Here is a 25,360-nt window from a genome sequence, read left to right as displayed (position 1 = left end):
AAAATGGCAGCATAGGAGCCACACCGAACCAGCCTATGGAGGAATTTAAGCAAAACCTCAGCAAAATGCACTCTTCTTCTGGAAAGTGAAGGAGTATAGGTTACTTTTAGACACAGCGGAGAAGCCACAGAGACCAAGATCCCCAGAAAGGCGGAAAAATACCAGAGTCCCACTGAGGGGCTCACGGCCCATGATCCGTACACCCACCCAGCTCTGCCCCACAGCAGCAGCAGAGACCAAACAACAGATTTTTCAACTTCCTCAGCCTTCTTACAAAGTTAAGAAATATGAAGAAAAGACAGCTGAGATCAACTAAAGAGCTACTGAACTTGCGAGCAGCTCCAGAAGGCTGGACTCCCCACCCCCCACCATCCCAACCGCAAACCTCTGGCATTCAGCCCCCGTGGCAGCTCAGCCAGCAAAGATGATCAGAACTCCAGCTTCACACCACCACACAGGGGACCGAGGTGGGCACTCGGCATTGGTGAGATTGGAAGCCACTCCAAACATTATTTTACCCTATTTGTGGACAGGTTTTCATTTCCCTTGGGTATGTATCTAACGGTGGAATTCCAAGGTCCCATATTTAACCTCTCCAGGAACCGTTGTCCATTTTTCATATCACCTCCACAGCAGTGAGTGAGGATGTCAATTTCCCACATCTTCAGAAAGACTTCTAGTCCTTATCATCATCATCACCATCATCACTACCTCATCACCCTTTTCAAACATTCGTAATGGTGAACTCTCTAAGCATGCATACAAAGAGAACAGTCATGAGCTTCCACATGTCCACCGTCTGGACACGGCAGGCGTTGGCCTCTTGCTCCATGTGCTTCATCTCACTCTTCATCCTTCTTCTCACCCCCACAGTAACAGTGAGCCCAGCCATGTGATCCTGGTGTCTTCCACGAGGACTACATCCTGGGGCCTTGTGCCGTGGACACAGGAAGGCTTCTCTGGAGAGCCTCACTCGGTCTTTCCTGCCGAGCCCGCTGTCCCTGCCTCACCCAGGCAGAGGTGTTCTGCTCGGGCTTCAGCAGGATGACGTAGCACTTGGGGATGAAGATGCCACCCAGCAACCCTGCGGTGGAGGCCAGGATGGAGAAGACCTCCACAGCCACAGTGGACTTGCCGCGGGCGCTGTGGTACAGGGGCAGGAAGGCTGTCCACACACTGCAGAACAGCAGCATGCTGAAGGTGATGAACCTGGTCTCGTTGAAGGCATCTGGCAGGCCCCTGGCCAGGAAAGCCACAGAGAAGGTGCCCCCTGCCAGGAAGCCCAGGTACCCCAGCACACATGAGAAAGCAGTGCCAGAGCCTTCCTGGCACTGGACGACAATGTGGATGGGCTCGGTGACCATGTCCCTGTCTGGAAATGGAGGGGAGGTGCCCAGCCACACGCCACAGAGAATGACCTGTGTGAAGGAAGCGACAAGGACCACTGAGGTCGAGGCCTGTGGTCCCAGGAATACGTGGACTCTGTCCCCTGGTCTTGTGACCCTGAAAGCCAGGGCCACTGTGAGGGTCTTGGCCAGAATGGAGGAGACCGCCACGGTGAACACCACAGCAAAGGTGGTCTGGCGCAGGAGGCAGGTGACCGCAGTGGGACGGCCAAGGAAGAGCAAGGGACAGAGGGCGCACAGGGCCAGGGAGGCCAGGAGCAAGTAGCTGAGAGCTCGGTTGTTGGCCCTGACCACAGGTGTGTCTCGGTGCTTCAGGAACACTCCAAGGACCAGCAGAGCCAGTCCAGCCAGGAAGAGCGCCACCGAGGCCAGAGCGAGTCCCAGTGGTTCGTCAAAGGCCAGGAAGATCTCTGTCCTGGGCAGGCAGCGGTCTCTGCTGTGGCTCGAGTATTGCTCCTCAGGGCACAGAAGACATCTCTTCATGTCTGTGGGGGGCACACACACAACACATGTAGTCAAGCCAGCTCTGTGAAAGAGGCTCCCTGAACACTAGTGTTTTTACATGCCTTTCCTAGTAATTAATGTATTCGTGAATTAATTTTAGCTACCAGGGATGGAATGGGAAGTACTAAAGGCAGAGGCACAAAGAGAAACTTTTACACCTTATATCTATGTTTTGTGAAAGGTATTGTGGGTTTTGTTGTTGTTTGGAAACAGGACTGCATGTAGCTCACACTGGCCCTGGGCTTGCAGTGTAGCAAGGATGACTCTAAAGTGCGGATCCCCTCCCCCACCTCCCACGTTCTGGAATTGCATGCATGCACACACCATTGTACATGTCTTTTAAGAGTTTGTTAATATTTTTCTCCAAATGTTATCTATAGCTGTTCTTAGTAGAAATTATTTTAGGTTGAATTTTTGTCTCCCTAAATGCATTTTTCCAATTTCTTAACCCCTAGTACCTCAAAATATGACTACTTACAGATAGAGAAGTTGAAAATCAAGAAATTGATGTTAAATGACATGATCGGGGTAAACCCTAATGCAACATGACCAGTGTCCTTAGAACATATCCTTACACATGGTCAGCATGAGAAAACACAAGGAGACTATGCAAGCCTCAGGGAGAGGTGTCAAGAAGCTAATGCTGTCAATGTCTTGATTTCAAAACTCCAGTCTCCACTGAGGCATGGTGGCGCACGCCTTTAATCCCAGCACTTAGGAGGCAGAGGTAGGAGGATCACTGTGAGTTCAAGGCCATCCTGAGACTACATAGTGAACTCCAGGTCAGCCTGGACTAGAGTAAGACCCTACCTTGAAAAAAAAAAAAAAATCCAGTCTCCAGAAATGTGAAAAATAAGTTTCTAGGACCTGAAGAGATGCTCAACAATTAAAGGCATTTGCTTGCAAAGCCTGACAGCCTGAGTTAAATTCTCCAGTGCCCACATAAAGCCAGATGCACAAAGTGGCCCATTATGTCTGGAGTTTCTTTGCCAAGGCAGGAGACCCTGGTACACCCATAATATATCTCTCCTCCCTTTCTCCCTCTCCCTCTCTCTCTCTCTCTCCGATAGATAGATAGATAGATAGATAGATAGATAGATAGATAGATAGATAGATAGATAGGAAGAAAAATAAGTTTCTGTCACTGAAATAGTCCAGAACGTGGTATTTTGTTATCAACCACTGGGATGAATCTCACTGACATTAAGGAAAACATAAGGTACAAGAACATTCACCATGCTACTCCTCTTAAAAGGAGCTTTAAAGACAAGCAGCATTCATCAATGCTAATAGTGGTTAAGGGTAACAGGACAATGATCATGAGGGGAGCTGTGCTCTGCTCTACATCAGGGGACAGGGACATGGAGTGTTTGCTGGGTGAGAATCGATTGAACTGTGCAATTATGGTCCATGCATTGGTCCATTTGACATAATTCAGGAAAACATTTACCTAAAAATTATTGAGAGAGTTGTGTCCTCACCAACATTTTTTTAAACATTTTTTGTTCATTTTTTTTAAATTTTTTTGTTTTTATTTTTATTTATTTATTTGAGAGCAACAGAGAGAGAGAGAGAACGGGCGTGCCAGGGCCTCCAGCCACTGCAAACGAACTCCAGATGCGTGTGCCCCTTGTGCATCTGGCTAACATGGGTCCTGGGGAATTGAGCCTCGAACTGGGGTCCTTAGGCTTCACAGGCAAGTGCTTAACCACTAAGCCATCTCTCCAGCCCCTCACCAACATTCTTACATCAAGTCCACAGGGAACTAAAGACTATGAACTACTCAGTGGATGGAAAAATCACAGGCCTACAGTGCCTTATTGCCCCCACCCCAGACTCCAGCTTCATGTGCCCTTACCTTTTTGATCTGCAAACTGTCCCTCAGGGCAGGGGCTGCAATCAAAACAGCACTGGGGTTCACCTTGACGGGGCATCTGGCTGAACCCTGGAGGGCAGCTTCTGCTGCAGACTGAGCTGGGCACCTGTTGACAGCATGGTGTCATCAGTGATCTTCTAGGGACACAGATACTATGATCTAAGGGGGACTAATCAGAACCTTTCCCACCCACAAGATGAAGACGCTTTAAGGAAATATCTGTCACGCTAGAAGCCAGACTGGATGGTAACCTAGTGGAAGAGTGGATTCTAGAGACTAGCTCTTCCTAGCTTACTTGGATAAATGTAGCAAAAATGTGTGAATTTGGGCCTTTCCAGTCTCTATAGCTCCATGTAGAACCTACATGAAGAACCGTAGCTATGTGAGCAGGAAGAAAGCTCAGTAGCAGAGGCCAGTACGCCAGAAAAGAGATATAAAGGGTGTAGAAAGGGAGGGAGGGGAGTACTTAATAGGAAGATATTGCCTACATGTAAGTAGAAGAACAGATTAATGGGGGTGAAAAGGCCTAAGTGAGGTCAGGGGAAGAGATTGAGTAAAGGAAAGGTGAAGGGAGGGCTATTGAAAATCTAAGAGGGGGCTGGAGAGATGGCTTAGCGGTTAAGCACTTGCCTGTGAAGCCTAAGGACCCCGGTTCGAGGCTCGGTTCCCCAGGTCCCACGTTAGCCAGATGCACAAGGAGGGGCACACATCTGGAATTCATTTGCAGAGGCTGGAAGCCCTGGCGCACCCATTCTCTCTCTCTCCTTCTATCTGTCTTTTTCTCTGTGTCTGTCGCTCTCAAATAAATAAATAAAAAATTTTAAAAAATAATAATAATAATAAAAAAAAGAAAATCTAAGAGGATCTAAATAGTCATATGGAAACCTACTTTTTTGGACAATGGAACACTCAGGAGCCACAGATTGTTACTAGAAAATTTTCAGTGCAAGGGTTGGGATATCTTCCAGTGAGTTGTTGGCCAGGGATGTCCCCGATGCCCCCAAAACATTACAGGCCATTGCCGAGGTCCTTGGTTTCCCACCAGGAACAGATGGTAAGACCCACCACACACATATCATCCACACGCCCTCGTGTTGCAAAGCCAGATGTCCCTTCATGTAAATGGGACCTGTGAAGGGAAGACACTGCCTTGCACAGCACAGCTCCTACCTCCAGGCCACAGTTACGGGAGGAAACTGATGAGTAAGAGTGACTTTGAGAGAAGTATGGAATACTGAGAGGCCCTCCACACCCAGAGGGAACAGAGAAGAACCCTCCCCAGATCAAACATACTGAAAGGGATTTCATGAGAGCCACTGAACACTGCCTATGTGCCCTAAGTTTGAGGAACCTGGAAATGGAAGCATGATTTTCACCTGAGAAAACACAAAGCCAACATTGATTTTTACATTGAACCAAGAGCAAAGATAAGATGGCAGGAGTCCACATGTCCAGTAACAGTGGACAGAGGGCTGAAGTGTTTCTGTGCCCCAGAAGAGACAACCAGACACACCTGTCCCAAAACAGAAACTAATTTGGTTTTAATCTGAGATGTTCCCCCAAAGTCTCATAGGTTAAAGGACTGGTTAACAGCTGATGGGCTTTTGTTTTTTGTTTGTTTTTCGAGGTAGGGTCTCATTCTAGTCCAGGCTGACCAGGAATTCACTATGTAGTCTCAGGGTGGTCTAGAAGTCATGGCAATACTCGTACCTCTGCCTCCCGAATGCTGGGATTAAAGGTGTGCGCCACCACGCCCAGACTTGATGGGCTTTTTGTTGTTGTTGTTGTGTTGGTTTTTTTTGTTTTTTTGAAGTAAGGTCTAGTCCAGGCTGACCTGGAATTCACTCTGTAGTCTCAGGGTGGCTTTGAACTCACAGTGATCCTCTCTGCCTCCTGAGTGCTGGAATTAAAGGCTTGCACCACCACACCCAGCTAGCTGATGAGCTTTTAAGAAGTGATTGGATGGTGAGAACTCTGGTCTGATCAATGAATTAATCTGTCAGTGGTTTCATGATCTGATGGTATTATTGGGAGACTGTAGAAAGTAGAAAGTGAAGCCTAGTAGTAGGAAGCAGGTCATTGGAAAAAGATCTCTCTCTCTCTCTCTCTCTCTCTCTCTCTCTCTCTCTCTCTCTTTCTCTCTCTCTCTGTCTGTCTGTCTCCCCTTCCTTCCTGGCTGCCAGAAGTTAAGCAACCTCTTCTACCAGACAAACTCACCACTATGACATTCTGCCCCACTGTCCACAGAAAAAGATTCAGCTGACCGGGGACTGTGACCCCTAAAACTGTGAGCCAAAATATTTTTTTCCAATGGAGAGAAGAGCCAAGGGTCTGGTTGTTTGTGCACTGCCACCTCAGCCTTCTCACAATACTTGAGTAGAGTCCAGACCCTAACAGCTTCCACAGACTGAACCCAGCCAACCCAGACCTCCCAACCCCTGAGACAAATTGTTTCTGTCAGGCATTTGTCCCAGTGACCAAAAAAAAAAAAAAAAAAAGTTACCATGACAGTAAAATTAGAATGTCTCTTCAGTCCCTCTCTCAGATGCTCGGTGGAAATGTGTTTGGCAGTGTGCCATTATCATCCCAAGTAAACTATCTGCCTCTTCACAGAGCCGATTCTGAGTGCAAACACTGAAAAATACTCTCCAGAAACAAATGCATTGCAGAAGAGGGGGTAGAAAGAATGTAAGAGCCAAAGGAAGGGTAGGACTGTTTACAATGCACTCTTCCAGACACAAAATGGCCTGGATATCCATGACCTCACAATGCCTGACACTACCTACACAAGACCCTCATAATAGGAGGAAAAGATGATGACATCAAAATAAAAGAGAGACTGATTGAAAGGAGAAGGAAATATGATGGAAAGTGGGTTTGTGAAGGGGAAAGTGGGGGAGAGGAGGAGAGGGAATTATCGTGGTTTATTGTCTATAATTATGAAACTTGTAAATAAAACAGTTTAAAGGGATATAGGGAGGATATGATGGAGAGTGGAGTGGTGAAGGAGGAAGTGGGGGGAGGGAATTACCATGATCTATTGTTTATAATTATGGAGGTTGTCAATAATAAAAAATGTTTAAGGGCTGGAGAGATGGCTTAGCAATTAAGGTGCTTGCCTGCAAAGCTCGGTTCAATTCCCCAGGACCCACATAAGCCAGATGCACAAGGTGGTACATGTGTCTGGAGTTTGTTTGCAGTGGCTGGAGGCCCTGGTGTTCCCATTTAAAACACAAAAAAGGGGGGGCTGGGAAGGTAGCTTTATGGTTAAGGCAATTGCCTGTGAAGCCTAAGGATCCAGGTTCAATTCTCCAGGACTTACATAAGCCAGATGCACAAGGTAGTTCATGCACCTGGAGTTCATTTGCAATGGCTGGAGACCCTGGTGCACCCATTCTATCTGCTTGCTCTCTCTTTCTCTCTCTCTCTCATAAATAAAATATTTTTTAAAGTTTAAAGAAAAGAAACATCTGATGTACATTATGATTCAATTTCCATAGCTCTGATAATTTCCTTTGTAAGTGTGTGTTTGTGTGCATGTGTGTGTGTGTGTGTGTGTGTGTGTGTGTGTGTGTGTGTGTGTGTTGGAAGAGGGTCTCACTCCAGCTCAGTTTAACCTCGAACCCACTCTGTATCCAAGGCTAGCCTCAAACTCATGGTAATCCTTCTACCTCAGCCTCTTGAGTGGTGGGGTTAAAGGTGCTGACCACGATACCCAGCTGTTTGCATTCTTGATAGTGACTGAATTTCCCCCAACACCTCAAAGAAGGGCTTCATGCTAGGTAAACAGCACAGCTGACCCGTGACTGCACAACCTAGAGCCATAGCCGCCTCATGCATCAAACAGGAGCAAGGACCTCTGCCCTCTGAGTTTCCCTCTGACTCTCATACGACACCTCAGGAGTCTTCCATGCATGCTGACAACTCACTTGGAGACCCTCCTTCAAATGGACCATCATTCTGTTTCCAGGCAAGGCTCCAGGGTCAATTGTACCTATGGGCACCAAGTGGAACCGGCCCTCGGGAGTCTTCTGTCCTTGGAGAACGTCAAATTTTGTCACCAAATCTCCATTGGCATCAAACAGAACCTCGTTCCCATCAGGAGTCTTGAAGTGCACCTTCTTGAGGGCATGAAGAACCTGGGGGAGGGAGGGAGACGTTGCAGACTAGCCAGGGCCAGTCCTGGGACTCATCCAAAATGCCATTGACCGTTGACCTCTGCAGTGAGCCAGGGCAGCTCCACCCAAGTTGGGCTTGCTTGCCAACCAGCCAAGCATAAAAGGTGAGTTCGAACCCAGCAGCACATCTGTGGATTGGTGGTTACTTGGGGTAAGGGTGATGGAAGTGGTAGCTCACAGGTCCAGGGGTGTCTCCTTCCTGGTTGATGAAAGTGTTCTCAAATTACCTGTGGTCGTTTTGCACAAGTTTGATCATTCCAAAAGCCACTGAATTATTCATCTTAAATGGGTGAACTGTGTTCTATTCAAATCATACCTTAATTCACATTAAAATCCATGTTTAAAAAGTATGGGTTGAAAAGAAAAAATGTCAAGCATGGCCACCATTGTAGAAATGAGGACCTGGGGCTTAGGAAACACCCCTGGGGTGGACGTGGACCGGATGGCACAAGTACAAATACTGTGTTCAAAAGGCTACAAAAGGGCTGGAGAGATTGCTCAGTGGTTAAGGTGTTTGCCTGCAAAGGTAAAGGACCCAGTACCCATGCAAAGCCAGATCCAGATGCACTAGGTGGCGCATGTGTCTGGAGTTTGTTAGCAGTGGCTAGGTCCATCCTTTCTGTCCTATGACTCTATCCTATTTCTCTATCTATTATTAATATAAAATTATATGTATCTATTATAAATATCATATATGTGATCTGCCTCTTTTTCTCTCTCTCCCTCTCTTTATCTCTCTCAAATAAATAAATAAATAAATTGTAAAATAAACCTACACTAACGTCCCAGGTGAATAAACTTGAACCCTTCAGTGATTTTCCTTCAAACCTCATTTTCCTCACCGATGACAAGGGATTATGAGGCTCTGAAGAGAAGGTTATATGGAAGAGAACCAGGCTGGCCATGGAGAATATTAACAAGGAACATGGCTCCACAGCAGAATTGCACATGTAATCATGATCATCACCATCGATTTCATCACCATTATTGCTGTCCACAGAGGGACAGGGCTCTGAACAACTCACCTGGGGAAACTTGTACAGCCCCAGAAGCCTGGCCATGGACACAGACAGGGCTGACCGCGTGTCCCCGACCATGGCAGCCCGAGGAGGACCAGGATGACATGTGTAGTTGGGGACGGGCTCCTCCTGCCCCATGAGAAAGCCCATCGTCCCACGCAGGGCGCCGCGCACCGAGTCCCCAGAGTTGCGGATAGAGAAGCCCAGCGTCAGGTTGGGCAGCAGCTGGGGCCTGCTAATAATCTCCCATGGCAAAGACTAAACCCTGGAGCTGGGCATGGTGGCACCCGCCTTTAATCCCAGCACTAGGGAGGCAGATATGGGTAGATCACCATGAGTTTGAGGCCAGCCTAAGACTACATAGTGAATTCCAGGTTAGCCTGGGCTACAGTGAGACTCCACCTTGAAAAATCAAATCAAAGGCTGGGCATGGTGGCACAGGCCTTTAATCCCAGCACTTGTGAGGCACCGGTAGGAGGATCACCATGAGTTCGGGGCCACCTTGAGATGACACAGTGAATTCCAGGCCAACCTGGGCTAGAGTGAGACCCTGCCTCAAAAAAAAAAAAAAAAATCAAATCAAAAAAAAAAAATAGAAAGAAAGAAACCCTGGGCCACTCTAGCCCCACGCATAAACACTGAATGAAAGAGAAGCTCACGTATTTCACTCATTACAGGGTGCATGGAACAGGAATGAACAGCGAGTGACTCAAGAGCACTCGTCACGAATATGCTGCTTGGCAGCATCGTTAGAATACCCAAAGGGAATTAATAATAAATACATTTTTAATTTTTTAAAAAAAGAGAGCTGTCTGTGGCTCAGTGGTAAAGTATTTGCCTAACACAGATGAGACTCTAGGCTCAATTCCAGATACACATGCACACACACAAACATGCATGTCAACAGCCAGTGATGGTGAAACTGAGTGTGCAAAACGGGAAGGCTCATGCATTTTCTGAATGAGTACAAAATGCTTGCAGCTGTTTTGGAAAGCACTTTGACAATGTTGTGCACACGAGTGTGTACGTGTGTTTAAATGTGTGTGCACTTGTGTGGGATTGGTACAAGTACAGAGGTCAGCATTGACTATCTTCCACACTCTCCACCTTTCTAAAACATGCCTCTGCAAACAAATTCTAGAAGCATGTGCCATTTTGAGCATCTGGCTTTACCTGGGTACTGGGGAACTAAACCTAGGCCAACAGGTTTTGCAAACATCACCTTTAATCACTCCCATCTCCCCAGCCCCACCTTACTTTTTAAGACAGGGTCTCTTGCTAAAGCCAAAGGTCACTGGTTTGGGCAAATTAGCTAGCCAATAAGTCCTAGACATCATTCTAAGTCTGCCTCTCACTTTACCCACTAAGCTGTCTTGAGTGTGTGAGTGTGTGTGTGAGAGAGAGAGCGAGAGATGTGGTGTGGGATGTCCAGGGTGTGGTGTGTGAGAGAGAGGTGGAGTGGTTTATGCAAGTGTGCATGCCCACACCCTCGCCTGAAGTAGCTGGAGGGTAAATCCAGGTGTCCTGCTCCATCACCCTGCCACCTTTCCTATGTGAGCCAAGTCTTTGTTGCTGTGGTTGTTGTTGTCGTTGTTATTGTTGTTATTGTTTGAGATAAAGTCTCACTCTAGCCCAGGCTGACCTGGAACTCTCTCTGTAGTCCCAGGCTGGCCTTGAACTCACATCAATTCTCCTACCTCTGCCTCCCAAGTGCTGGGACTAAAGGTGTACCCCATCATGTCCAGCAAGAGTCTCTTTTTATAATTTTATTTATTTATTTATTAGAGAAAAAGAGAATGGGTGTGCCAGGGCCTCAAGCCACTACAAACGAACTCCAGACGCATGCACCACCTTGTGCATCTGGCTTATGTGGGTCCTGGTGAATCTAACTGAGGCCTTTGGCTTTGCAGGCAAACACCTTCACCGCTAAGCCATCTCTCCAGCCCCCAGAGTCTGTTTTAACCAGAAGCTCTCTGGGTTTCTTTTTTATCATGAGCCCCAGTGATCCTCAAGTCTCTGCTCCCTTGCAGAAATGGGGTTGCAGACATACGTGGCAATACCTAGTTATTTATATGGGTCCTGGAAAACAAACTTGAATAGCCTCTCAGGACATCTCAGGCCCTTATGCTTTCACAAGAAGTGTTCTTAAATGCTGGTCCATCTCCCCAACCCTCATTTTTTATTGTTAAGACAGGGTCTAGAATTGTGGGACTTGTTCTGTGGTTAAAGGTACTTGCTACACAATCCTGGTTCACCTGAGTTCAATCCCCCACCCATGGAGAAAGAAAAAAATTAAGAAAAGGTTTTTAGTTTGTTTTTCTTTTTTTTTTTTGATTTTCTGAGGTAGGGCCTCACACTAGCTCAGGCTGACCTGGAATTCACTATGTAGTCTCAGGGTGGCCTTGAACTCTCGGCGATTCCCCTCCCGAGTGCTGGGATTAAAGGTGTGAGCCACCACACCCGTATTGAAGGAGCTCTCTCACAAAGCCTGCAGGCCAAGGTTCAGTTCCTCAGTACTCATGTAAAGTCAGATGGAGTTCATTAGCCATGACAAGAGGCCCTATTTTCTCTCTCTCTTTCTGCCTCTCTCTCTACCTCTCATATGCTCTCTTTCACACACACATACACACAAACAAATAAATAAAAATATTTTGGAACTAGACAGATGGCATAGCAGTAAAGGCACTTGCATGCAATGCCAAAGGACCCAGGCTCACCTCCCAGGACCCACACAATCCAGGTACACAAGGTGGCGCATGCATCTGGAGTTCATTTGCAGCAGCTGGAGACCCTAGCATGCCCATTCTCTCTCTGTGTCTCTCTCCCTCCCTCTCAAATGAATAAACAAAAATTTAAAAATAAAAATATTTTTAAGAGAAAATAAAAGGTGGGTACTCGCTCTGTAGCCAAATGTGATCTGAAACTCGCGGCCCCGTGCCTCCTCCCCAAAGTGCTAGAACTAGTCACGTACCTCACACACAGCAGCCTTGGCAAATTGTTGAATAACGCTAAAACCTAGAAAATTGTAAAGGAATAATCAAAAGGATGGTGTTGGGAACTTCGGTCTGCAAAGACAAGTCGGGACACCCAATACAGAAATGTGCAAGTAGAATACAGACAGAGAGGAACGTCAGAGGCTGGGCACAGATGAACAGACATATTAGTTGTACATTTACTCGTTAAATGAACATACCTTCAGGTCTCTGTTCTAAGCACAACAGATAGACAAGAGGATCAAGAATCCATGGCAAATGGAGTATGACCAATTTGCCATACGTTCCTGTAATAAAGTTCTGAGTTTTAAAAAATAGAGAAAGACCAGGCATGGTGGCACATGCCTTTAAACCCAGCATTCAGGAGGCAGAAGTAGGAGGATTGCTGTGAGTTCAAGGCCCACCTAAGACTATATAGTGAATTCCAGGTCATCCCAGAATAAAACCCTATCTCAAAGAAAAAGAAAAAGATAGAGAAAAGGATAAAAATAGAAGTGAGGGGACAATTGAGGAGTGTGTCGATACTATCTCTGCTACGGTTATTGGTGACAATTCACCATGTAATTTGTTTTTAATAAATAAAATATTCATATTCATAAAAAAAATCTCACTGGTTTATCAATTAAGGCACTTGCCAGCAAAGCCAAAGGACCCAAGTTTGATTCCCCAGTACCCACATAAATCCAGATGCACAGGATGGCGCATGTGTTTGGAGTTTGTTTGCAATGGCTAGAGGCCCTGGTGCACCCATTCTCTATCTGTCTGTGCCCCTCTCTCTCTCTCCCATAAATAAAATATTTTTTAATCTCATTACAGGGGCTGGAGAGATTGCTTAGTGGTTAAGGCACTTGCCTGCAAAGCCAAAGGACCTCAGTTGGATTCCCCAGGTGCACAAGGTAACACATGCATCTGGAGTTCGTTTGTAGTATGTGGTGGTTTGATTCAGGTCCCCCATAACCTTAGGTGTTCTGAATGCTAGGCTCTCAGCTGATGGAGATTTGGGAATTAATGCCTTCTGGAGGGAGTGTATTGTTGGATGTGGGCCTATGAGTATTATAGCCAGTTTCCCCAAGCTGGTGTTTGACACACTCTCCTGTTGCTATTATCCACTTTATGTTGGTCAGGGCATGATATCCACCCTCTGTTCATGCCATTGTTTTCCCCTGCCATCGTGGAGCTTCCCCTTGAGCCTGTAAGCCAAAAGTTTGGTGATTTCTACCATCAATGTGAACCTCACTGCAACAATATTGTAGTACTGAGGAGTAGGATTGCTGCTAGACACCCGACTGTGTGGCTTTGGCCTTTTGAGTTGATTTTCAAGAGAAATGTGGAAGGATTAGAAACCCTGGCCTGAGAGACACCTTGCAGTGATGTAAGCACAGCTTGATGGACTATTCTGGTCAGAGTTGAAAGACCTGGATGCAGTAAGAACTATGGACTGTGAGGTTTGGCTTGTGAGGGTGAGAAAGAGCTTTGCTTGGACTGGACTAGAGGCAGTTTGTGTGAGAAGCTTGCTGTTATGCCCGTGTCCTGAAAAGTTGCGCAGAGTTTCTTTGTGTAGAAATGAACTGGTGTGAGCAGAGGGATATGGCACAGAAAAAAAAAAATCTTTGGGTGAACTGCTGCCCATTAAGCTGCAATTGAGAGATAACAATCTTTGAGATTGGGTCAGCTGACCTGCACTGGGGAACAGAAAGAATGTAGACTCTTTTGAAGGGGCCTGAGTGTTCAAGGAGTGTCCTGTTCTTCAAAGTTTGCCTTATTCCCCCCTAGATTAACAAATTGGCACCCTACCTGGTATTGTGGAGTATAAGAAATGCAGGAAAGAGAGGGTCATTGAATTTGCAACATGGTCTTGTGTTTTGGAAACAGCAATGGGCAGTGTGAAGCAGGTTTGCTGGATGCCTGCATGGAGACCCCATGGGGCCACGAGTATGAACTGTGGGTTGCAGCAGAGACCCAGTGGAGATGCCAGACCATGGATGGCTGCCAAGGAGAGCTGCCAGGCCTGGATGAAGTTTTCCAGGACTGTGAGTAGCCTAGCTGGAGGGGTGGAATTGGAAATACCAGAGACTTGTTGCTGGTTAGAATTACTGGATTTAGAAACTTGTCACTGGCTAGAGTTGCTGGACTTGGAGCTACAGAGTTTGATGTTTGCCCTGTTTAAATATTGTATTGGTTGAATTTTTTTTATTGCTATGCCCAATGCCATCTTTCGCAGTGCATTTATTCTGTGCCATTATGGATTTGGGAGAAATTTTTTTGGCATTATGGCTCAGTTAAAAGATCTTGGACTGAAGCCGGGCATGGTGGCACATGCCTTTAATCCCAGCACTTGGGAGGCAGAGGTAGGAGGATCACCATGAGTTCAAGGCCACCCTGAGACTACAGAGTTAATTCCAGGTCAGCCTGGACCAGAGTGAGACCCTACCTCGAAAAACCAAAAAAAAAAAAAAAATCTTGGACTGTGGGAATGTATGAACATCATTGGAATTGATTAAAAGCTGTGGGGAAGGAATACATCCCTGTTACTGAAAACTTAAAACAGGGGTAGTCATGAGCCCTAGGGGTGTAACATCTGCTGATGTCTCGATAAATGTATATACTATGCTTATCAAACTGCCCAGTAAGCACTTCTGTTAATGTTCACACCCTTATATTAATGCTACTCTCATTTTTGGTAGAGAATCTTCTCTTTTCAGATGGCAGTGACCTTGGGACAACTCAGAAGGTATCATGGTGATGGAAAGAAATGACCACAGTGCTCAGTACTGCAGTATCTCTATCACACCTTCCAAGGCTCAGGGTCTAATGCGGAAGAGGTGGCAGAAAGAATGTAAGAGCCAAACGAAGGTTAAGACTCCTTACAACATGCTCCTCCAGACACAAAACGGCCTGGATATCCATGGCCTCACAGTGCCTGACACTACCTGCATAAGACCATCATAAGAGGAGGAAAAGATCATGACATCAAAAGTAAAAGATAGACTGATTGAGATGGGGAGGGGGTATGATGGAGAATGGAGTTTCAAAGGGGAAAGTGGGGGGATGGAGGGTATTACCATGGGGTATTTTTTATAATCATGGAAGTTGTTAATAAAAAATAAAAATCAAAAAAACTATGGGGACTTTTAAAGTCAATAAATGCATTATATTTTACATCATGGATGGTTATCAGTTTATGGGGGCCAGGGGTGGAATGTGACGGTTTGATTCAGGTGTCCCTCATAAACTTAGGTGTTCTGGATTCTAGGTTCCCCAGCTGATAGCAACTGTAAATTAAATCCTCCTGGAGTCCATGTATTGTTGGGGGCAGGCTTATGGGTGTTATAGCCAGTTTCCCCAAGTCAGTGTTTGGCACACTCTCTCTGCCTAAATAAATAAAATAGTTTTAAAATAAAAAGGGGGCTGGAAAAATGTGCTAGCAGTTAAGGCACTCACCTGCAAAGCCTAAGGACCCAGGTTCAATTCGCCAGTGCCCATGTAAAACCAGATGCACAAAGTGGCACGTGTATCTAGAGTTCATTTGCAGTGGCTAGAGGCCCCGCCCACCCATCCATATCTTTCTCTCTCTCTCTCTCTTTCTCTCTCTCCTTGCAAATAATTAAATAAAAATTTAAAAACAAAAATGTTTAAGCACCAGAGTTCAGTTCGCTAGTACTCATGTAAAGCCAGATGAACAGAGTGGTGCATGTGTCTGGTATTTGTTTGCAGTGATGGGAGGCCCTACTGTGCCCATTTCCTCTCTCTCATTCATACTTCCTTTCTCTCTCTTCCTCCCTGCAAATAAATAAATAAAGATATTTTTAAGAAAAGAAAATTCTGAACAAAGTTCTCCTATATGGGTGGAGGATGCTGCTCCCAGAAGCCATGGGTATAAATGGTAAATCCCAGTGCCAGGGATGAGAGATGCCTCCTCATGAGTTGTTGGTCAGGGAGGCTGCAGAGGCCCTCAACAACATAGTCTGTTTCCATTTCTTGTAGTAGCCCATTAAAACTAGATGGCAGGGGGCTGGAAAGATAGCTCAGCAATTAAAGTGCTTGCTTGCAAAGCCAAACAACCCAGGTTCAATTCCCCAGTACCCATGTAAAGCCAGATGCATCGAGTGGTGCATGTGTCTGGAGCTCATGTGCAGCAGCTGGAGGCCCTGGTACACTCATTCATTCATTCTCATTCTCTCTCTCTCTCTCTCTCTCTCTCTCTCTCTCTCTCTGTCTCTCTCCTCTAAATAAATAAATTTTTTTAAAAAAAATACTAGCCAGGGGGCTGGAGAGATGGCTAAGCAGTTAAAGTACTTGCCTGCAAAGCCAAAGGACCCAAGTTTGAATCCCCAGGACCCAGGTAAGTCAGATTCACAAGAGGACGCATGTATCTGGAGTTCGTTTGCAGTGGTTGGAGGCCCTGGTGTGCCCATTCTCTCCTCTCCTCTCCTCTCCTCTTCTCCTTTTCTCTCTCTATCTCTCTCATGAATAAATAAAATATTTCTTTAAATTTTTTCGTTGTTCATTTTTATTTATTTATTTGAGAGTTACAGAGAGAGAGAAAGAGTGATAGAGAGAGAAAGAGAGAGAGAGAATGGGAGCGACAGGGCTTCCAGCCACTGCAAACGAACTCCAGATGCGTGTGCCCCCTTGTGCATCTGGTTAACAGAAAATTGAGCCTCGAACCAGGGTCCTTTGGCTTCACAGGCAAGTGCTTAGCCTGTAAGCCATCTCTCCAGCCCAAAAGAATTTTTTTTAATGCCAGAAAATCCATATTGGTGAACACTCCACACATATTAGTTGCAGGATGTAAAGAAATGAAGCTGGAAGTGAACTGAAAGCTTCCTCCCCACTAGCCACAAGGTGCTGTGAGAGCTGCTGGAGGAGGACAGGCATCAGCAGTCCTACGCAGCCGGCAGACTCATCACGAATAAGCGACTACGGTGTCACGCTCAGTCCTAAACACATAAATAAACCTCACCCTCCAGGGCTCAGGGAACTTTGCAGAAGGTGGGCAAAAAGCATGTAAGTGCAAGAGAATAGAAAGGGATGGCTGTGGAATTCTGGATACAGTAGGGACATTACATTCAAGATCTCACAGCAGATGTGGTCTCCTGTACAAAATAGAACCTCTCCATATTTCATTAAGGATAGGGGAACCGGGCTGAAGAGATGGCTCAGTAGCTAAAGGTGCTTGCTTGCAAAGCCTGCCAACCCAAAGTTTAATTCCCAGTACTCACATAAAGCCAGGTACACAAAGTGTTGCATGCATCCGCAGTTTTTTGTAGCATGCAAGAGGCCCTGACAACACATACTTTCCCTCTCTCTCACTCACACTCACTCACTCTCTCACATAAATAAGTAAATAAAAATACTTTTTCAAGGCCAGGTGTGGTGGCACATGCCTTTAATCCCAGCAATTGAGAGACAGATGTAGAAGGATCACCATGAGTTCAAGGCCACCCTGAGACTACATATCAAATTCTAGGTCAGACTGAGCTAGAGTGAGACCCTACCTCAAAAATAAATAAATAAAATAAAATAAAGGGGGGGTAGGGATCCACGAGTGCCCACACCTCTCAGAATAAGTAATGATAACTGATGATTGCTGGAGAGAGGGAGTCACACTCCTCAGTGGCATCACCACTGGTGGGCTGCTGGTTCTCCAGGAAATAACCTCCCACCCATGATCACGCAAGCAGCCCTAACTTAACTCAGTCACCAAAAAAAGCATGAAAAGAGAATGCGGATTGAATAAGAAGAAGGGTTTTGGTGGGGGCAGGGAGTAAGTATACAATGTATACACCTTTGAAGGTGTCAAAAATCATAAAACTTAATAATTCGGGTTTTCAGCACACTTACGTTAAAACTCATTTGAGCTGGGCATGGTGGCGCATGCCTTTAATCTCAGCATGCAGGATCGCTGAGAGTTCGTGGCCAGCCTGAGACTACACAGTGAATTCCAGGTCAGCCTGGCCTAGAGTGATTCCCTAACCCGGGGGAAAAATAAAACTCATTTATTGTTTAGCGATACTGGAATTTGGCTCCTGGGAAGAAGGCTCGTGGGTAAAGCTGAACTCCGTAGTTCGGACCCCAGAGCCCACAGAAGGCCGCAAACGCTGTGGCAGGCTGCAGTGCCCCCAGCGTGCCTTCAGGAAGAGGGCAGGCTGCCCCAGGAGAGGCCACTGAAGCCCCTGGGCCAGTTGGCTCGATGACCAGAGCGACGCTGCCTCCAGAGGTGGAGGGCGAGGCGCAACCCCGAATGCGTCCTCCTGAGCACACCCGGGCCAGTACTCACACATGAACCAAAAAAAAAACCTATTTTCTGTTTATCTTAAAATCAAATTTTACTATACATCTTTTTGCTACAATCAACCAATCACGCAAGGATGTGACTCGAGATCGCACAGCTACCATGGGCATGTCCAGTGTTCATAGCAAGACGCCATCCAGCTCCCTTAAGAGTCCCGTAACCTCAGTACTTAACCTCAGTAGCTTGACACAGCCGATCTCCTATTTTCCCACCCACGCCCCACATTTCTGTCTCACCTGCCAGGGCTGGAAGCGCTGAGGGTCTGCGCACGCCCCGTCCCCGCGCTCACAGGCGATCAGGTCCTGCAGGGCATGGGCGATGCTGTGGACAGCTGTGTACGCAGCATCGATTTTACTCACTTCCTGGAAAGGAAACTCCCGCTCTCTCAGACTCTCATTCCCTGAGCAGAACTTGACACCCCCCGTCACTGTGCTGTTCCTGTGGGGCCACGTGCACCCAAAGGTGGACTCCCAGAAGCTCTCCATGAACATGTCCTCTGGGGTCCGGCTGGGGCGCAGTTGAGCGAGATACTCAGGGAACCCACGTGCCTGGCTGCTGTGATATAAGAGGCCAAATGAGCCTTGCAGGACCTGGGAAACGCCTGGAATGGTCAGGGCAAGAGCCATGTGCAGCGCACCCTTGCTGACCCACACCTGACCTGCGACACGGAGGTCCCGCAAACGGTACAGGATGAGCTGGAAGTTCGAGTTGCTCAGGAAGACCAGAACCACCTTAGCGGTGCATCTCAGCATCTTTTGAACAATAGCTTCAGTCTTCTCCGAAGACTCCTGGGAAGGAACCTGGAGGTGGAACTCAATGCAGACACCAGCCTGGCTCAGCTCCTGGGAGATCAGGGAGCTGGCCTGCTGCCCAAAGTCGTCATCCTGGGACAGAATGCCCACCCAGGACCACTGAAAGTGCAGCACCAGCTGGGTCAGCGCGTGGGAGGACATGAGGTCACTAGCCAGGGTCCGAAGGAAGGATGGGAACTGGGTCTTGTCGCTGAGGCTGGGCAGCGTGGACGAGTAACTGACCTGCAAGGGAAAGGTCCAGGCAACAGAAGAGGTAAGAAGCAGGACTAGGGTTCAGATTGATGGTCAGGTTGAAATGTGGGAAGGACACAATAAAATGAAGCAACTGGGGCTGAGGATGCAGCTCGGTTCAAGGACAGCCTGCCTAGCACGCAGGGAGCCTTGAGTGTGATCCTCAGCAGCATGGAACCTAGAATTCCAGCACTTGGAAGTTCAGGCTCGTTCTCAGATATACAGTGAGGTTAAGGTTAGCCTGAGCTATATGAGACCCTACTCCAAAAAGTCAAAAATTAATAAAATACTAAAAAGTGAAAACAAAGGAAGGATAGCAAACTCACCTAGTGAGAATCCTAGCTAAGAATCTCACATCCCAGGCACATCTGCCATGCTAGGCAGACAGAGCCTCTGGCTCAATGCGGAGCAGAACTGAGACATCACCATGGCTTGAGAAATGTAAGGAGCTGCTGTTAGAACGTCCATCCCAAAACACCTCAGAGGCTAACTACAAGTACAAGAACACTTGGGACTGGTTAGAAAGTAGGCCCCCAAAGCCAGGCATGGTGATTCATGCTTTCAGTCCCAGTACACAGGAGCTGAGGTAAAAGAATCTCTATGAGACCCTACCTCGAAAAACATCATATACATATATATATATATATATATATATATATATATATATATATATATATATATATATATTCTAAATCTCTGAGTTAAAGGCCAACTACAGAGTGAGTTCTAGGTCAGCCTGGGCTAAAGTGAGACTCTGCCTCAAGAGAGAGAGAGAGAGAAAGAGAGAGAGAGAGAGGGAGGGAGGAAGAGAAAGAAGGCCCCAGTGTTGGTCATGGTGACATGACATGTGTCTGTAATCCTAGCAGGTGGTTCATAAGTTCAAGGTTACCCTTGTCCACACAGAAAATTTCAGGACAGGGCTGGAGAGATGGCTTAGCGGTTAAGCACCTGCCTGTGAAGCCTGAGGACCCCAGTTTGAGGCTCAGTTCCCCAGGACCCACATAAGCCAGATGCATAGGGTGACACATGTGTCTGTAGTTTGTTTGCAGTGGCTGGAGGCCCTGGCATGCCCATTCTCTCTCTCTCTCTCTCTCTCTCTCTCTCTCTCTCTCTCTCTCTTTCCCTCCCTCCCTCCCTCTCTCTTTCTCTCTCTCTCTCTCATAAATAAATAAAAATATTTTAAAAAATTTCAGGACAGCCTGGGCTACTTGATACCTTGTCAAAAAAATTTTTTTAGTGAAAGAGAGAAAAGGAAGTATGGACTGACTCAGCAGTTAAAGGCACTTGCTTGCAAAAGTCTGCAGGACTGGATTTGGTTCTCCATTATCATATAAAGCCAGATACCCAAAGTGGCATATGTGTCTGGAGTTTGTTTGCAAAAGCAAGAGGCACTGGCATGCCCATCCATATTCTCTGTCTCTGTCTTTCTCTGTCTCTCTGGTTCTGTCTGTCTCTCTGTCTCTCAATCCCTCTCATAAAAACTAAACATTTAAAAATTTTTAAAAGGGGGGCTGGAGAGATGACTTAACACTTAAGGCACTTGCATACAAAGCCTAAGGACCCAGGTTCGATTCCCCAGGACCCACGTAAACCAGATGCACAAGATGACACATGCATCTGCAGTCATTTGCAGTGGCTAGAGCCCTAGCACACATTCTCTCTCTCTCTCTCTCTCTCTCTCTCTCTCTCTCTCTCTCTCTCTCTCTCTGTCCCTCAAATAAGCAAATAATTTTTTAAAAATTGCAACACAATAAAAATTTTAGAAAAGCAGAAAAGTAAGTAGGTCCCACAATCTACATTTCTAAACATCTCCCAGACAATGACAATTTTCAATGTGCATTTTCGAGCAGCAAGGTCCTGAGCCGCCATGGAAACATCCAGACAACTTGTTACAATCAATCTCCATATCCACAGGGAGGCCATGTATCTGGAGTTCATTTGCAGTGGCAGGAGGTCCTGGCACGCTCATACTCACTTTGTCTGCCTCTCTTTCTCAAATAAATGATAAAAATAATTTTTAAAATTAAAAATATCTATGCTTTAACAGGAAGGATAATGCACACCCATAACCCCAGCCGTTGACAGGCTGCGGCAACTCATGACTACCAGGGTTAGCGAGAGTCACGTCCTTCCGTGGTTTAGACACAGTTGAATTGTCCATTCCCCAGCACATAAGCTCCAACCCAAGCTACAAGTTATGTATCAAGGGGATACACACTGAGTCCAAAGCCAGCCTGAGATACACAGTCGAACACATTTTCAAAACAGGAATAGACTGCACAATGTCCGTAAAAGAGTACTTGCAGATGTGACCAGCTGGACTCTGTGCCTGGTGGCTTTTGTTCCGGGTTGTTATGCGGAATGGACAGCTCAGGAGTCTGGAATGTACAAGACTTTATCCACGTGCAAAACCTTCTCCTGCCACCAGAGGGTGGTCGTTTAAACGGCTACAACAGGGTTAGATTGTTTTGGTTCATACTGAGGGACAAGGCTGACTCAATATCACACAAGTAGCACTGGCCAGAATTTGCAATAAAACTACAAGTTATTGGGCTGGAGAGATGACTTAGCGGTTAAGGCACTTTCCAGAAAAATCAAAGGACCTAGGTTTGATTCCCCAGTACCCACATAAAGCCAGATGCACAATGTGTCACACACATCAGTTTATTTACAGTGGCTAGAGGCCCTGGTGTGCCCTTTCTTTCCTTCTTTCTTTCTTCTTTCCTTCCTTCCTTCCTTCCTTTCTTTCTTTTCTCGCTCTCTCTCTCCCCCTCCTTCCCTCTCTCCCTCTTTCTATCTCTTTCTATCTCTCTCAAATAAATAAATATATGTTTAAAATACAGGTTATACCAGGTGTGGTGACCCACACCTTAGGTAGGAGGATTGCCACGAGTTCAAGCCCACACTAAGACTACATATGTCAGCCTAAGCTAGAGAGAGACCCTACCTCAGAAAACCAAAAAAATAATAATAGTAATTAATTTTTTAAATATGCAGATTACTAAATGAAATTTACATTTCAGATAAACAATGATAAAAATATGAGTTGATCCCATGAAAAGACACATTGTTATTCATTGACAACAAATAATATTTTTTCTAAGTATTAGGAAAAATTCATGATAAAAATAATACATTCCTTGTCTGAAATCCACAGTTCACTCAAGGGCCTTTATTTATCTTATATGCAAAATAAGAATTTCTTGAGATGTGTTCAAGAAATGCAGTTTCTGTTCTGGGCATGATGGTGCATGCCTGTAGTCACAACACTCTGAAATCTGAGGCCAGAGTATCAAAAGTTCGAGATCAGCTTGGGCTACACAACGAAGCCCTGTCTAATCCTGCTCTTGCACAGTAAAAAAAAAAAAAAAAAAAAAAGAATTAGTAGCTGGAGAGATGACTTAGTGGTTAAGGCACTTGGCATCAAAGCCAAAGGACCCAGATTCATTGCCCCAGTACCCACATAAAGCCAGATGCACAAGATGGTACATGCATCTGGAGTTGATTTGCAGTGGCTGAAGGCCCTGACACACCCATTCTCTCTCTCCATCTGCTTCTTTCTTTCTCTCTCTCAAATAATAAATAAATAAGTTTTTGTAAAAAAAAAAAAAATAGTTAACATTGGCTTACACTACAGCATCAATCACTTAAATGTGCCAAATTTGGGGGCTGGAAAGAGAGCTCAGCAGTTAAAGTATTTGTTAGCAAAGCCAGACAGCCTGGGTTGGATTCCCCCAGTCCCCAGTACCCATTAAAGTATGATGCACAAGGTGGCACATGCATCTGGAGTTTGTTTGCAATGGCAGAAGGCCCTGGTGCCTCTGTCTCTCTCTCTTTCTCTCTCCTGGCAAATAAATAAATATTTAAAAAAAGTAAATTGGGGCTGGAGAGATTGCTTAGTGGTTAAGGAACTTGCCTGCAAATCCTAAAGACTCAGGTTCGGCTCCCCAGTACCCATGTAAGCCAGATGCACAAGGTGGCACATGCATCTGGAGCTCATATGCAGTGGCTGGAGGTCCTGGCATACCCATTCTCTCTATCTCCCTCTCTCTCTCAAATAAATAAAATATTTTTTAAATAAGTAAATAAATATACCTGAATTTAAAGTGAAAGGAAAAATCTGTCCTTACAGCCATGTGTGGTGGCCCACGCCTGTAACCCAGCACTCGGGAGACCCAGGCAGGAAGACCCCTGTTGCAGGTTCCCCAGGCCAGCCTGATCTACATAGTGAGTCACAGGCTAGGAATTGTTGCAGCGTGAGACCCTGCCTGAATAAAACAAAAATGAAAAACAACAATAAACTGCTTCAGGATCTGCCATTTTAGAAGCATTTTAATGAAGATTTACCCTGAGACACTAAGAGGGAGGTCTTCAAATACATCTTATCAGCCTGCAGCAATATGTGATGATCAAACATCTATAATATTAACACAGACGTTCACAAGCAGTTTATAACAATCAGCTGCCTTTTTAAACTTTTATTTATTTATTTGCACGTGCATGTGTATGAATGTGCCAGACCAAATACATGCACCACTTTGCGTCTGGCTTTACATGGATGCTAAGGAATCAATCTTGGGCCTGCAAGCTTTGCAAGTAAGTGCCTTTAATCACTGAACCATTTCCTCAGCCCCCCGCACTCCCCAGCCCACCCCCCACCCCCCCCCCACCCCCCCCACCCCCCCCCACCCCCCCCCGGTGACTTACAGATTCACAGTTACACAGGTAGGGAAAAAGCCCTTTCTGGAAAGCTAGGAAACTTACAAATGTGAGGCATTTAAAGATTGACTCCAGTGTTAGGCTGCATAGTCAAAGGCATGTGGGTTTCAATTGAAATCCTCATTCGACGCTGATGGAGATATAAAATGGTGCCGTAAGTATCATAGTTTGAATCTGAGATGGCCCCTGAAGGCCCAAGGGTTGGGAGCTTGGGTGCCAAAATATTGACAAAACTTTTGGAAGTGATTGGATCCTTGTGGGCTCTGAACTTATCTATGGCTTGTTTGTTTAATGGATTTTAGATGATGGTGTTTCGGGGAGGGTGTGGAAAATTGGAGGTGTGAGATATTTAGAGGAAATAGATCCTTGGAGCTGTGCCCTAGAAAAGATGTGTATTGCCCTGACCTCTTCGAATGCCTCTGCTGACGCTAAAGTAAGCAGCTCTGTCCCACCAGGCACAGCGGCTGTGAGTCTCCACCTCACCACAGGCCCAGCAACAATATTGTCAGACGAGCATAGACTGAAATTGCAGAGCAACACAGATCCTTCCTACTTTAAGCTACTTCTTTCAGGCGTCTTGTCACAGCAAGGAAGAACGAGTTCACCCTACAGCTTGGGAAAACATGTTAGTAGGTCATTAAAATTAAAGTGGGTTTCCAGTTGACTTAGCAATTCCATTAATGTACTAAAGATAATTAAAAGCTCTACTCCCACTTTTGGTAGAGAATCTTCTCTTTTCAGATGGCAGTGACCTTGGAACGACACAGAAGGCACCATGGTGCTGAAAAGAAGTGACAGAGGAGTGCTCAGCACTGAGACATCTCTATCACACCTTCCAAGGCTCAGGGTCCATTGCGGAAGAGGTGGTGGAAAGAATGTAAGAGCTAAAGGAAGGGTAGGACTCCTTACAACGTGCTCCCCCCAGACACAAAATGGCCTGCATATCCATGACCTCACAGTGCCTGACACTACCTACATAAGACCCTCATAATAGGAGGAAAAGATCATGACATCAAAATAAAAGAGAGACTGATTGAGAGGGGGAGGGGATATGATGGAGAATGGAGTTTCAAAGGGGAAACTCGGGGGGAAGGGAGAGTATTACCGTGGGATATTGTTTACAATCATGGAAGTTGCTAATTTAAAAAATTTGAAAAAAACTCTAAACACATTTTTAAAAAGCTATACATGGGCTGGAGAGATGGCTCACTGGTTAAGACGCTTGCCTGCAAAGTCTAAGGACTAGAGTTTGACTCCCCAGGACCCACATAAAACCAGATGCACAAGATGGCCCAGGCATTTGGAGTTGGTTTGCAGTGGCTGAAGG

The 25,360-nt window shown here is 46.0% G+C and overlaps 1 protein-coding gene across 1 annotated transcript in view; it reads right to left on the bottom strand.

Moving 5' to 3' along the window:
* Window positions 1–917: 917 nt before the first annotated feature.
* The window catches only part of LOC123454588 (vomeronasal type-2 receptor 26-like), a 29,552-nt gene continuing 5,109 nt past the window's right edge, over window positions 918–25,360 (bottom strand). The window contains exons 3-6 of the mRNA XM_045133283.1: window positions 18,508–19,305; window positions 7,716–7,925; window positions 3,769–3,892; window positions 918–1,891 (exon numbers count right to left, since the gene is read on the bottom strand). Coding sequence (XP_044989218.1) covers window positions 918–1,891; window positions 3,769–3,892; window positions 7,716–7,925; window positions 18,508–19,305 — 2,106 coding nt within the window. The remainder of the gene's footprint in view (window positions 1,892–3,768; window positions 3,893–7,715; window positions 7,926–18,507; window positions 19,306–25,360) is intronic.

The sequence above is a fragment of the Jaculus jaculus genome, chromosome 14, assembly GCF_020740685.1.
Source record: "Jaculus jaculus isolate mJacJac1 chromosome 14, mJacJac1.mat.Y.cur, whole genome shotgun sequence".
Lineage (NCBI taxonomy): Eukaryota > Metazoa > Chordata > Mammalia > Rodentia > Dipodidae > Jaculus > Jaculus jaculus.
Note: the sequence above shows the minus strand (reverse complement) of the source record. Positions and strands in the feature narration are given on the sequence as shown.